Source organism: Saccostrea cucullata, unplaced genomic scaffold (genome assembly GCF_032062105.1).
Source record: "Saccostrea cucullata isolate Sc308-1 unplaced genomic scaffold, CSIRO_AGI_Scuc_v1 ctg14054, whole genome shotgun sequence".
NCBI lineage: Eukaryota > Metazoa > Mollusca > Bivalvia > Ostreida > Ostreidae > Saccostrea > Saccostrea cuccullata.
The window spans coordinates 1-15,451 of NW_026919106.1; the positions used below are offsets into that span (position 1 = coordinate 1).

At 33.7% G+C, this 15,451-nt stretch overlaps 1 protein-coding gene across 1 annotated transcript; it reads right to left on the bottom strand.

The window, feature by feature from the left end:
- Nucleotides 1–5: 5 nt before the first annotated feature.
- Nucleotides 6–875, bottom strand: LOC134279704 (uncharacterized; the record flags this gene model as incomplete). Its single annotated transcript, XM_062762133.1, has 2 exons — nucleotides 529–875; nucleotides 6–158 (listed from the first exon to the last, which is right to left on the bottom strand). Coding segments are annotated over exons 1-2 (448 nt in total), but the record flags the coding sequence as incomplete, so codon positions are not given.
- Between the last annotated feature and the right edge of the window lie 14,576 nt (nucleotides 876–15,451).

Genomic DNA, 15,451 nt, shown 5'->3' on the forward strand with positions numbered 1-15,451 from the left:
AAACATGAGGACAGAGTTAACCAGGAAGGCCCTGTATCGGTTTGGGTTGTAGTATTTGATCCTCAATCTGTCTACCGGATAGAAGGAGAGCATGAACACGGCAGCCATGTTGATCAGCAGGGTCAGGATGACAACCGTCTGGACGACTCGGAACCAGGCTGAAAAAAAGATCAATGTAATGTGAACTAGTTAGAATTAAAATATTGTCATCAAGCTCCTGCACAGAGAATCTTGCTTTTGGGAATGATGTTAAAAAAATATGTTTAAAAACAGATTCATTTCGTAACAACTAAAAGTAACCCATGCAAATTCCTCTCAGTATATATTATTTTTCACCCCCCCCCCTTTCAAAAAAAAATTTAAAGTTTGGATTTAACCTGGTGATATTGAACATGAAGCTAATCGTGTAAAATGGTTGAGCCAAAATATTAAAGCAAAACAAGCTCTTTCTTGCATAGATCTATCATTTTACTTTTATGTGATTAATTAAGTCACTTTACTTATTATATATGGATTGATGAAATCTACCTGGCATTATTTCATCCCAGACGTCTTCAAAGAAAGTAGAATGGATCCACCAGCAGCCTACATATGATCTCATGGTGGGGTCCCTTGGCTTGACCCATCCTGAGAGACAAATATGCCACATCCCGACATTGGCGAGGGGACTGTGGACTCGGCTCCATGACTTGTACCAGAAGGGGGAGGCGAAGGCAACAAACACTAAAACCAGAGAGATTATCGAACAAATAAAGGCAAACCAGTACATGTATCCTCGGCTTTTCTCTTGATAGCCTTTACCTGCGCCTTTACCAGACGCCATTTTGAATGTTTGTAGTCTACCTGGACTAGTCCACTTTCGCACCTGTTGTGTTTTGAATAATCGTTTCCGGGTTTTGTACTTTTGCGTATAATACAAGGTAAACACACGAGGATATTCGAAAGAAACATCCGGTATTTGGCCTGTTCCATTACATTTTAGGGGATGAACAGATTGAAAATTCTTTAGTTTTGAATCAGAGAGAGAGAGATAGAAAGAGAGAGTTGTTGTTTTTAAAAAAACATATCCATTATTTTCTTGCAAGTATAAGGTAGAAGTTTTGTCACTTTCTGTCTTTATTAAACTTTAGACAACAATTGATACTTTTGTTTAAACTAAACTAAAACAATCTTGTTTTTAGAAGAAGAAAATAAAACATCAAAAAGAAAAAAGAAAACTTTCTTTTTTAAAAACTTAAAGAAAAACATAGGTACGCACACGTGTGCAACTGACAAAATCTTCAATGTGATGAAGAAGGCAAGAATTTTTTCAAGAAGATAAAAAAAAAAAAACTTTTAAAAAAAATTGCAGAGTTATCATTTTTCTTGCAATGATTATCTTATTTATTCCTAGTCATATCGTAAAAACTATCCTTCGAATTAACATAATTATGTAAGCTACATTAAAATTTAAAAAAAAAACAATTTTTTTTCATGTTTATTTCAGTATCTTTAACTTTCCCCGGCCGTAATAAATCTTTATGTCAAGTTTAAGCTGCACACGCACGTTATAGTTGTATACGTACATATACGATTTATATAGATACGATTTAACTTTTTTTACTTAAATTACCGTTTCTTAATAACTTTTAAATTCCTGAAATATTATTAATTCATTTATAATATAAACATCCCAGATAGCAAGACTATGTTGGGCCAACATTGGCAAAAGGTTGTATGGTTGGCGTTGGGGGAACAACGTTGGGCCAACGTTGGACCAATGTCACCATGCCAACCTCCTCGACCATGACAGAATTCCTATGTTGGCCCAACAATGGTCCAACGTTAGTAACTTCCATTCACTTTGCTTCCCAAGGAAGGAGGGATGTTGATGTTGGCCCAACGTTGGCCCACTGTTTGTAATACACTCTTAAAGAAAGTGTTTTTTAAAGTTGGTAGTAGTATGTTGGCCCAACGTTGGCCCGATGTTTGTAATACACCCTTAAAGAAAGTGTCTTTTAAAGTTGGTAGTAGTATGTTGGCCCAACGTTGGCCCGATGTTTGTAATACACCCTTAAAGAGAGTGTCTTTTAAAGTTGGTAGTAGTATGCTGGCCCAACGTTGGCCCGATGTTTGTTATACACCCATAAAGAATGCGTCTTATCAAGTTGATATTAGTGTGTTGGCCTGACGTAGGCTAAATGTTTGTAATACATCCTTAATAAAGTGTTTTATCTAACTGGTAGTATTATGATGGCCAAACGTTGGCCCAATGTTTGTAATACACCCTCAAAAAATGTCTTATCAATTTGGTAGTACATTGTAGTATGTTGGCCCGATGTTAGCACGAGTGTTCTTTTGTTTAGGTGTTTCAAAGATGGGATATTTATATTGGGCCAACGCTGGCCCAGTTATTATACTGCCAACTAAAGATGGTGTCAATTTTAGCTGCTGAGCTGACATTCTTATGGAAGGGAATTACCGCCATAATTCTATGCGTCTTGCATTTATTCTTATTATGCTTACTTGCTGATTCTTTGGTATTATATTAATTATATGTTACTTTATTGTTCTCATATTCTGCCTTCTTGCTTATTCTTTGGTACTGTGTTAATTATATGTCACTTTATTATGCCCCCCTTCGAAGAAGGGAGGGCATATTGCTTTGCTGCTGTCTGTCGGTCTGTCGGTCCGTCGGTCTGTCGGTCCATTCAGTTTCCGTTCATTTTCTTCATAACCGTTGCCCATACTGAAATGAAATTTGGTATACAGATATATCACATGAATATCTAGGCCAAGTTCTGTTTTGGGTACGATCGCACCATTTTTGACAGAGTTATGCCCCTTGGACTTGGAAAAATTTCAATTATTTGCAGTTTCCGCTCATTTTCTTTGCAACCGTTGCACATACTGAATTCAAATTTGGTATACAGATATATCACATGAATATCTAGGCCAAGTTCTGTTTTGGGTACGATTGCACCATTTTTGACAGAGTTATGCCCCTTGGACTTGGAAAAATTTCAATTATTTGCAGTTTCCGCTCATTTTCTTTGCAACTGTTGCACATACTGAAATCAAATTTGGTATACAGATATATCACATATATATCTAGGCCAAGTTCTGTTTTGGGTACGATTGCACCATTTTTGACAGAGTTATGCCCCTTGCAGTTTGAAAAAAATTCAATTATTTTCAGTTTCCGCTCATTTTCTTTGCAACCGTTGCACATACTGAAATCAAATTTGGTATACAGATATATCACATATATATCTAGGCCAAGTTCTGCTTTGGGTACGATTGCACCATTTTTAACAGAGTTATGCCCCTTTGCAGTTTGAAAAAATTTCAATTATTTGCAGTTTCCGCTCATTTTCTTTGCAACCGTTGCACATACTGAAATCAAATTTGGTATACAGATATATCACATGAATATCTAAGTCAAGTTCTGTTTTGGGTAAGATCGCACCATTTTTGACAGAGTTATGCCCCTTGGAGTTTGGAAAAATTTCAATTATTTGCAGTTTCCGTTCATTTTCTTTGCAACCATTGCACATACTGAGATGAAATTTAATATACAGATTAATCAGATGAATATCTAGGTCAAGTTCTGTTTTGGATACAATCGTGCCATTTTTGACAGATTTATGCCCCCTTGGACTTACAAAAAAATTCAAATTTGGGGGGAGGGGGGCATAAGTGTTTTACAAACATCTCTTGTTGTTCTTAAATTCTGTCATCTTGCTTATTCTTTAGTATTATTGCAACTATATGTCACTTCATTGCTTTAATATTCGTGCTTCTTACATTTAACTTTAAAATTCTTCCATTCTTTATTTCATGTTTATATCTAAGTTGCTTTGTTCTTGTAAGTTCCTTCTTCTTCCTTTTAAATTGATACATAGTTTTAAACACATTACTATCATTATCTGAATTAAAATCGTAAATTCAATTACGCAATCCATGAAGCGCTTTGAAGGAAGACCAATACAAATTGTGCTATTTTAATGCCGCATTATGACGCCAGGTGGCAGGATGTTCGCTACAATAACTACTCCCTATTTATACCTCATAAGGCTGTTTAAAGTTAATTCTACGTTTAACGTCACATCTAAAGTTCAAAACCTACGAGGGAGGGAGGAAAAAAATAAACAAACAAAATTTTCAAACAATCGTGAATTTATTCAAATTAACCTATTCAGTACATTAAAAACATTACAATTAAGTAATAAGAGCATTTAATTGATATGACACCTAAGATTAATTTCCTTAGAAGAGTTTTTCCTTAGTATGTAAATCAGTTTGAGTCCTATTGTTAGCAAACAATGTAGTCTAAGACTGAATGTGCAGGAAATTGGCTATTAACTAGGCCTCAGTTGTCCTTTGGATTTATATTGCCACACGTCCATGGTACCCTGGAGGCAAATGCTTCTTCTTGTGGGAAAAGTTTATCAATATCTACAATTAAAATTATTGATGACAATATTTTAAAGCGTTCATGTTGAAATATCCTCAAATTGAATTATGTCGTATTTTTTTCTTAGTACTAGATCTACTAGCATTAAGTTTTGAAAGTGTGAATACTAATATTTGGACCATACTGATAGCTGTTAGATTATCTTTAATACCTTGAATTCCACACAAAAGACAGGATTCTTCACATCTTGGAATACCCCAACCACTTTCCTTACTCTCCTTCACTTGAAAGGCCCTATCTTCAGTAACCTTCTCCCTGCTCAAATGGTTATGACAAGAATATTATCTTTCCCAAAAATTGTAGCTATTTGTAGGTACATAAATTATGAAGAAATCAATTACTTAACTCATTACTGTTCCTTTCGATTTTTACAGAAATAATTTTAATATGAAACAATTATGCTTTTCACTGTATATAAATCTTGGATTTTGACACAGTTTCCACTCAGTAAAAATAGTTTTTAGATTCTCTCCAAAATACAATGAAAAGTTCAGCCAAAAGAATCACGATCTGAGAGTCTGTCACTGTCAGTCTGACACATAATCAGTCTAGACGAACTCCAAAAACGGCGTTAACGGAAGTGAGAATTTCAGTCCAGAAAAGACTCCAAAAAACGAGTCCAGCGCATGCGCAGTTATATAAAAAACGGTGAAAAATCGTGAAAAGTGGGCTCTTATAAAAAGTGTTTTTGCAAAAAATTGGATTACCTTACAATAATGTAAGTTCTCAGAAATTATTAATAATAAAAGGTTTTAGAGAACGTATTTGTTAGAATTTTGATTTCATGTGCAAATAGTTTTTAATTTCAAGTCGAAGTTGACCAACTTCGAGGTTCAGCCAGACATCGTACAAGTAGGATACAAAATACAAATTAAACAGTCTTAATCTTATGAAAACATCTCTGTGGTTGATAATTTGTTTGTAGTATCTAAGTTAGTCATTTTAGAACTACTTTTACTGATTTTAGAAGTTTTTTTTGTTAGTAAGGAACGCTGGCGAATTTTCAGTTCGAATTTCCTCTGTCTTTCTTGTCTATCGTGTACGAATGAATTTCAGCATGTTTAGATCAGCAATGAGCAACTGCATTGTATATACATCTTACCAATAATTAAAAAGTACTGAATTGATGGTTTTAATCATAAATAAGAGTCGATCAGGTGACAGTTACATGAGAATCCATTCAGTTTCCATATTTCCTCCGAGGCTTTTTTGAAGAAAGTTCACGTTTCAAGTTAGATCAAATACAAAGAAAAATAAACGTTTGGGAATTAAATATATAATAAAAGGGAAAAATATGTAAAATTGAACAATGTAATATATATGTTGTAACTGTTCAACATTGACCGAATTTTTACCTATTTGTAATATTATTTCGTCATATAATGCTGTATGACATCTGAATATTGAGAGCGTTAGTTATCACAATCGCTATATACCTAATTTTTACACATATGAATAGATATAATCATGAAAACATTTTTAGAATTATAATCTGAGTTTAAGAACTTGAAAAAAAAATCATTCTTTTAAAATTACGGTAAAAATTCTTCTCAAATCGAACCTGTTAATATCTCTGCTCCGCCGCCAAAACTGTGCGGTTTTTCATTAAAAAAAAATACGATATGTGTCTTAGAAGTAAAATTTAAGTATCTTTATAGTAGGAATGGCATAAAATTTAAATCAGGGGACAATAAATTAAGTTAGAAAATTAATTCTTACCGACTCTATTGAATCCCGGTGTCGTACGTATATCCCAAATCACTATTATGCAAGAATACAGAGCGATAAATAAGTCAATAACCACTAAATAATTTAATGGGTACAATTATTTATTAAACAAAAATTAAAATCCAGTCACAAGTTACTAAATACAGCCATTATTCAGTCGTATTTGTGGAGAAAGCGAACGACAATCCATCGTTTGTTTACATCGGAAGCCATTTTGCCGCAATGCATGACGGAGCCAAAGACTTCTTTTTCGGAGTTCACGCCGTTTTTGGAGTTCGTCTAGACTGATAATTCGAAGACTGAGTGACTGACACAAAAAAATTAACAAACAAGACTTTGTCATTAATATAATCATAAAATAATTTATTTTTTACTTACATTTATGGTCCCAAACTCTTTAATTCTCTAGTTTTCATTAATAAGACACCAACTCAACTGCCTTTACTGCAGCTATCCATCAAAGCACATTTTCTGTCACTACGGGAAGCAGAATTCAGCCGCTAATTGAAGAACCAAACCGGAACGGACATACGGAATTCCGAATTGTTTGTTTTTTTTCAAAGACGAATTTCTCATAAACCTACGCGCGCGGGTGACGTTAAACGTAGTTTTAATTTTAAACAGCCTAAATAGTGATACGAAAATACGCAGCTAGCTCTACGTAAAAGACAACTGTGTTTTGGCGCGCTCAGGGTTGCCGACTGGTAAGTAATATATAGACAATAAACAAATTTATGTTGATATAGTTCCACCTATATGAATTATCAACGTGTAAAAGCAGTCAGTATTTCAATGTTAATCTTCATTCAATTCCTGACCTGGATCGAAGATGCTCCCGGCACATCTGAAGAACTCTCTGTTTGAGAAAATTCGGATTTTTAACAAAGAGAGCGAAGAGAGCTCCACATATCTAAGCATTGTAGACACCATCAATGTGACTTAAACGTAATCTATTCTATAGAGGTTAGTCTGACAGGTCCAGTCCAAAAAATATTTTTACCTAGGTAGCTATTGATAGATATGTTCTACATACAAAGTAGCTGCAGATAGTGATGGAACGATTGTCGCCGACAATCGATTGTCGGTCGTTAGAAGCTTTTCGATGCTACTAATCGATTATAAAGGGTGCAAAACACAGTTTTATGTATGACGTTATCAGGACGTTACTTGGTGAGGGACAAGCAAAACTGACCCCTATAAAAAAATAAAATGGTGGATTGTTACATAGACTTCTGCATATCAATGGAAAGATAAAATTGTGAATTTTGTAAATATCCAACTATAATACATTCATCAATTACTACTAGGGGGTATTTGACACCTGAAAAATGGGGGATATTGGGTTGTTTATGCATCCATTTTCAGTGCACCTATGCATTTTTAACCCCCCTGCTCAACAAAAACAGAAAAAATCAGACAAAATAAGTTGTATGCATTTCACAGAACAAGTCCTAAGGTTTTCTTTTAGTGTGCTTTTAGGGTACATTTTCCACCTCTTGAAAGAGCTACATTACCTGCTAATTGACTCATGCAATTCTGCACATGTGAAAACTGGATGTTTTGGGAGTTATCTCCCCCTATTAAAAAGTCTCACAATTTTTTTTTTCTAAAAATGAATGCACATTTTTTTCTTTAAATATTAAGATAAGACTCTACTTTATGCAAATAAAAACAAAAAAGATGCAGTTTTCATCTAGACTCCTATAAATAGCAGGAAAATCCCTACCCAGCAAGCTTCTCTCTGGGAAAAACCCCCTGGATTTTATACGAAACTGTGTTTAGCTACCTTAAAGGAAATAAAAATTTTTTGCAATTCACTTTTTTGTATTTAGGTGCAAAGAGGACAGAATTCTAAACATTTTGGTGCATAAATTGTTGAATTTGGTCCAGAAATGGGCAAGTAATTGTAAATTTAGTATTACATGTCTACGACATTGGTCGACGCATAAAACAGGACTTCGAAGAGAAATTCAAACCTAACCAAATCAGCTCACACAATAATTTTATTTTTCTTCAATTTAAAAAACACAAAGTATGAAATATACAGTATTTGAATATCAATAAAATGCTACATTATAATTTTTTTGAAAAGCTACCAAACAATTTTTACAGATATTGCTAGTTTCTGTATAAACGGGGGGGGGGGGGGGGTCTAATTGGAAATAGTCACTGTCTTAAATCAGAAGATTGCCTAAAATATCAGGACAGTGTCACCCTAACGAGATACTCAATAAGTCTATGTCACATGTATATCTATACAGAAGATACATATTCTCATTTGCGATCAATTAAACTGAAGGTCATGACCTTGCGAAGCTTCCATTTTTGACATGACGTCACACTTTGATGTCACAATGCAGTTGCGTCATAATGTAAAATAACAACTTTAACCCCTGAATCCTTATCATATGTATAAATTCTATGGAACATGTATCTAATAGGCATTATGCTTTACACAGTGTCAACCTGAGATTATATTGTATGGTTTACTACATAAATTAAAACAAATAAAGCAATTTTCTATGAACTTACAGGCAAATAAATGTGGGAAATGTCATCAAATGCTACTCCTTAAGGGTGCAAAACACAGTTTTATGTATGACGTTATCAGGACGTTACTTGGTGAGGGACAAGCAAAACTGACCCCTATAAAAAAATAAAATGGTGGATTGTTACATAGACTTCTGCATATCAATGGAAAGATAAAATTGTGAATTTTGTAAATATCCAACTATAATACATTCATCAATTACTACTAGGGGGTATTTGACACCTGAAAAATGGGGGATATTGGGTTGTTTATGCATCCATTTTCAGTGCACCTATGCATTTTTAACCCCCCTGCTCAACAAAAACAGAAAAAATCAGACAAAATAAGTTGTATGCATTTCACAGAACAAGTCCTAAGGTTTTCTTTTAGTGTGCTTTTAGGGTACATTTTCCACCTCTTGAAAGAGCTACATTACCTGCTAATTGACTCATGCAATTCTGCACATGTGAAAACTGGATGTTTTGGGAGTTATCTCCCCCTATTAAAAAGTCTCACAATTTTTTTTTTCTAAAAATGAATGCACATTTTTTTCTTTAAATATTAAGATAAGACTCTACTTTATGCAAATAAAAACAAAAAAGATGCAGTTTTCATCTAGACTCCTATAAATAGCAGGAAAATCCCTACCCAGCATGCTTCTCTCTGGGAAAAACCCCCTGGATTTTATACGAAACTGTGTTTAGCTACCTTAAAGGAAATAAATTTTTTTTGCAATTCACTTTTTTGTATTTAGGTGCAAAGAGGACAGAATTCCAAACATTTTGGTGCATAAATTGTTGAATTTGGTCCAGAAATGGGCAAGTAATTGTAAATTTAGTATTACATGTCTACGACATTGGTCGACGCATAAAACAGGACTTCGAAGAGAAATTCAAACCTAACCAAATCAGCTCACACAATAATTTTATTTTTCTTCAATTTAAAAAACACAAAGTATGAAATATACAGTATTTGAATATCAATAAAATGTTACATTATAATTTTTTTGAAAAGCTGCCAAACAATTTTTACAGATATTGCTAGTTTCTGTATAAACGGGGGGGGGGGGGGGGGGTCTAATTGGAAATAGTCACTGTCTTAAATCAGAAGATTGCCTAAAAAATCTGGACAGTGTCACCCTAACTAGATACTCAATAAGTCTATGTCACATGTATATCTATACAGAAGATACATATTCTCATTTGCGATCAATTAAACTGAAGGTCATGACCTTGCGAAGCTTCCATTTTTGACATGACGTCACACTTTGATGTCACAATGCAGTTGCGTCATAATGTAAAATAACAACTTTAACCCCTGAATCCTTATCATATGTATAAATTCTATGGAACATGTATCTAATAGGCATTATGCTTTACACAGTGTCAACCTGAGATTATATTGTATGGTTTACTACATAAATTAAAACAAATAAAGCAATTTTCTATGAACTTACAGGCAAATAAATGTGGGAAATGTCATCAAATGCTACTCCTTAAGGGTGCAAAACACAGTTTTATGTATGACATTATCAGGACGTTACTTGGTGAGGGACAAGCAAAACTGACCCCTATAAAAAAATAAAATGGTGGATAATGTTACATAGACTTCTGCATATCAATGGAAAGATAAAATTGTGAATTTTGTAAATATCCAACTATAATACATTCATCAATTACTACTAGGGGGTATTTGACACCTGAAAAATGGGGGATATTGGGTTGTTTATGCATCCATTTTCAGTGCACCTATGCATTTTTAACCCCCCTGCTCAACAAAAACAGAAAAAAATCAGACAAAATAAGTTGTATGCATTTCACAGAACAAGTCCTAAGGTTTTCTTTTAGTGTGCTTTTAGGGTACATTTTCCACCTCTTGAAAGAGCTACATTACCTGCTAATTGACTCATGCAATTCTGCACATGTGAAAACTGGATGTTTTGGGAGTTATCTCCCCCTATTAAAAAGTCTCACAATTTTTTTTTTCTAAAAATGAATGCACATTTTTTTCTTTAAATATTAAGATAAGACTCTACTTTATGCAAATAAAAACAAAAAAGATGCAGTTTTCATCTAGACTCCTATAAATAGCAGGAAAATCCCTACCCAGCAAGCTTCTCTCTGGGAAAAACCCCCTGGATTTTATACGAAACTGTGTTTAGCTACCAAAATAAATGTCGCCGACATCGCTAACAAAAAATGAAATTGTCATACTTTAATTTTATTACCAAATCCAAGTGCAAAGAGCATAAAAGTAGTGATGAATGTTGAAAACATGAAAGGATTCCGTCAATCCGTGTCTTGTTGATACTTTTACCGCCATGATTAAATATGGGGTCAGACTAAAACCAGGAAACGGTGATATTGCAAGGTTTTACTAAATACAAAGGAAATCACAATTAGTTTAGTCAATCTTTAAACGTAATTATAATCAGAAATACAAGTCTTTCTTCTGGATAACTACTTTTAAAACTTGCAATTTTAACTAATTATAACTAAATAAATGAAATAGGTACTTGTATTAAATGAAAGGTGGGACTAATATCAGTAAAATACCCATTGCATGGACTTTATAAAAAAAAATAAATTCCCATTCTGTTTTTAATAGTCCTACATTGTTGAGGGTAAACAAAATATTTTCCACTTTAAAAAAAAAGAAATTTCAATTAACATTTTTGAATATTTTATGTATGTAACAGGCACGTAGCATCGTTTTTGAAAGTGGGGGGGCCAACCTGAGAAAATTTTTTTTTTACTCACCTGAAAAAGTTGACAAGCAAAAAAAAAAAAAAAAAAAAAAAAAAATTAAAATTTGCCCAAACTCGAAAATCCTATTTCGTGGGGGGGGGGGGGGGGGGGGGGGGGGGGGGGGGGGGGTAGTGGCCAACTTTTCCAGAGCCAAGTTACTTTCACTTCCAATTTTTTCCTTCATATCACTATACTATGGTTAAAAGTGGGAGGGCCAACCATTCCTTCAATGTACATTTACTATAGTAAAAGTATTATTGGAGAAAAAAAGTGGGGGGGCCAGGCCCCCCCTGGCCCCCCCTGATACTACGTCCCTGTGTAAATGAATTTTTTGTAAAAGTCTGACAGAAATCTGAATTAGTTTTAACTTTTCTATATTAATTTCATTATAGTTCAAAATTTCGATTATAATCGATTATTAATCGATTATGCCCATCCGATTATTACCAATAATCGATTCTGATTTTTTTCCGATTCCCCATCACTAGCTGCAGATCTGTAGCGTTATGGTTTTATATATTTGTCTTTGACCATAACGCTACAGATCCCGTAGTGCAAAAAAAGTGCAAATTACGGCGCAATATTTTTTGCGCTCTTTTCTCCACTTTCCAGCATCGTTCAATCAACTACCTTTTAACTCCTAATTCTAGACACATTATTTAACTAATCTGTGTATTTTATCCATCTCCCAACCCTTTATAGTCGTCTATACAAATGATAAACTCGTTTGATTAAAATTATTTCTTAGATAACTGAAAATTCACTTCAAGCGAGTTTATTGCCTGTAGAGACAACTATAAATGGTTGGGAGGTGGATAAACTATACATATTGGCTACAAAATGTGTCTAGAATTAGGAGTTGAAAGGTAGTTGATTGACCAATGCTAGAAATTGGAGAAATTCTCCCCCAAAGAGCGCAAAAAATATTGCGCCGTAAATTGCAACTTTTTTGCACTACGGGATCTGTAGCGTTATGGTCAAAGACAAATATATAAAACCATAACGCTACAGATCTGCAGCTACATACAAAGCTATTCATGATTCATGATACGTAGGTATTTATACATATCCAAAGTAGCCACCTAATTTCTGCATTACTTGCATTTTGTGACCAAATGCAGGAACGGAGCTAGCTGCAGATCTGTAGCTCTCCGAAAAAAAAATATTGATAGACCGGAGAGCTACAGTGCCACCCATTGAAAAAACTATGATGGATATAACAAATATTTGTCCAAAAAATGATAACTTCATATATCATCAAATTTCGCATTGAAACTAGTGTAAAAATGCTGTTTCATGATTGATGAAGTTTTTTTTTCTGCCAAAATTTTGTATTATTTATCATTATTTTGGCTGTATAAAAGATGTGGTAATTCACCATGGTGTATTATTTGTTCTTTTGGTTAGAAAATCAGACCTATTTTCTCTCACGATTTCGTCGTATTTTGTACGGATTTTTAGTCCAAAATACGTCTCACATCCTGCCATTATGAAAATACAGAATAAGTACACTTGTTTAGAATTGAATTATTGGAAAGTTAGCTTAAATAGCTTTTGTTATGATCTTTCTCGGTTTCACCCTTTTCAATCACTAAAACATTTTTCAAACACAGTTATGTCGGTTTGCCAAAACATTGTAGTTTAAAATGATTATGACCATTTTATTAAACCATGTTATATCAATCAGAAAAGTAGTTGTTCTCCATTTAGATATGTAAAATTTATGAAAAGTGAAGTCTTACTGGCAAATCCCAAATCTGACGGACAAATCTAATAAAAAATACTGAGAGACAACGATATGGTTAAACTTAAAACAGGTCTGCAAAATGCAGATAATACATAAAAGTAGGTAAAAATAGCTTCTTTTGGTAGGTTTAAATACCTACATAGCTATCAATAATTATTCTAACCAGGACCTGTTGTTCTCTGCTTTATCTGTCCAAATTTTCACAAGAAGAGTGCTGTTCTGCAGCTATTCCCAGGAGGGAGGCAGACTGGACCTTCCTGGCGTGTGTCTCAACTTATGAAAAAAATCACTGTCCTTAATCAATGTAAAAAAGAGATAAAAGAAGTCCTTTATTTGTCGGAATAAAGTATACTTGTTGTCCGTTCTCAAAAGCTCTGTTCAGAGATCCCCAACTGTCATCGTCCTTGACCTTCTTCTTTATCTCTGTATCTGTATTGTTACGTCACATGATCCGGTAGCCTAAGGCCTAGAAAAAAAAATATATGTGTCCGCTTTCAGGCTGAAAAAAAAATATAGGGTAGGTCGGTAAGCAAATTTTTTTTTTGAAAATTTTTTTTTTTACTTCTTTAATCAAAACGTGTTTAGAAGTAACATTAACATGATTAATGACAAAAGAAATGGTGTTTTCAAGCATTTCTGTGACTTAAACTTATAATGGAAAGGTGACTCAAACTTCTTTCTGTCTTGAAAAGCTTGCGAAGTTGGAGACTATAATTCCCTGGGTGAAATCTTGCACTACCTGGGACAAAAGCATTAAAAAAATTTTTAGGGTCGGCACTATAAATTAGGGTCGGTCGGGAAAGCGGAAACAAACATATTTTTTTTCTAGGCCTAAGGGCTTTAACTTGACCTTTCTTTGATTTGATATGACCCCCATTTAACATGTTTGATATACAAGATCTAGCAACAAGTCTGAACTTTTGCTGAGTAAACAAGTTTTAAATGAACTCAACACCTATTGCAATGCATGGACAGGTTTTTTTTTTTGGAGTTGGCTCGTTTCAGAGCTGTAAAAATTTTTCACGCATTCATCAAGTTGATCCATACGCCAGATATGATAGTTCAAGCAAGAAATGCTTTTATTTGAGGAATTGTATAAACTTAGGATGTAAAAACTGTATAAAATTTCATACTGTTATATTATTTATGTCTTCATGCTTTTAAAGAATTTTTTGATTAATTTTCTTTACAGGTACAATAACTGCATATGAATATATTAGGGATGGCAATCGAATACAAAATTGCTAATCGGTTAACCGCAACACGTTCTGACCGATTAACCGGTTAATCGTATCAAAAAAACAATTTTTTTCTTTTTGACAAGTTATTGTTTCATGTACATGTACTTCTATCCGTATACACAGAAAGACTGAAAATGACGAAAGTTAAAAAAGTTTTACTTGTCCGAATCAGAAAACTAAAGATGTTTTTTTTATACAAATTTCACAACAAACATTTTAGAAATTATCAATAACATTCATAGCAGATTCTCAAAGGTTTTTTTTCTGCATTGTCACAAAAGCAGATTTACGCTAAATATGCCTTGAAATGAAATAACAAATGTCTTCTTTAATTGGATATATAACTGAAAATGAAAAACATACCAATTAACAGAGATTTGAGGGATCATTTGTAATTATTAAAGAATTTAAGTACTATAGGGGTAACAACATGATGTTTTTACAGTGATTAACACTACACAAACTGACAATTTATCCCTCTGTATCCATCCAGAGAAATAAAATTACCTCCAAATTAGCTTAAATAATTTTATTAAACGCTCAATTACCAACTTTATGCACAGAAAAGAACATTTCAAATGAATTGTAAGAAAATTGTGTACAATTTAACATTATATCTTATTTTTTCCGACTAACCGATTACAAATTTTCTAACCGATTGCCATTGTTCCGACCGATTAATCTGTTAACCGGTTACAAACTGCCATCCCTAGAATATATGTTCAAGCATGTTAGGCGGATCTAATCTTCCCATCTGAAGTTTATGTATAATTGACCTAGAATACTCCCTAACACAAACACCTGCTCGCATTAGCTGCAGCTTGTGTGCTTGAAAAATCTATTTTTAGAATCCAGATTTGCTGTGAGAATCTTTAAACTAATTACTTCATAACACTGACCACTGCAGCTATTATGTTTAAATTCATTATAGAATCCAGGTTTGCAGTGCTGCTTTTCACAATAAAATATGTACGGAAGCCCATTAGTGCCAACCTGTATATA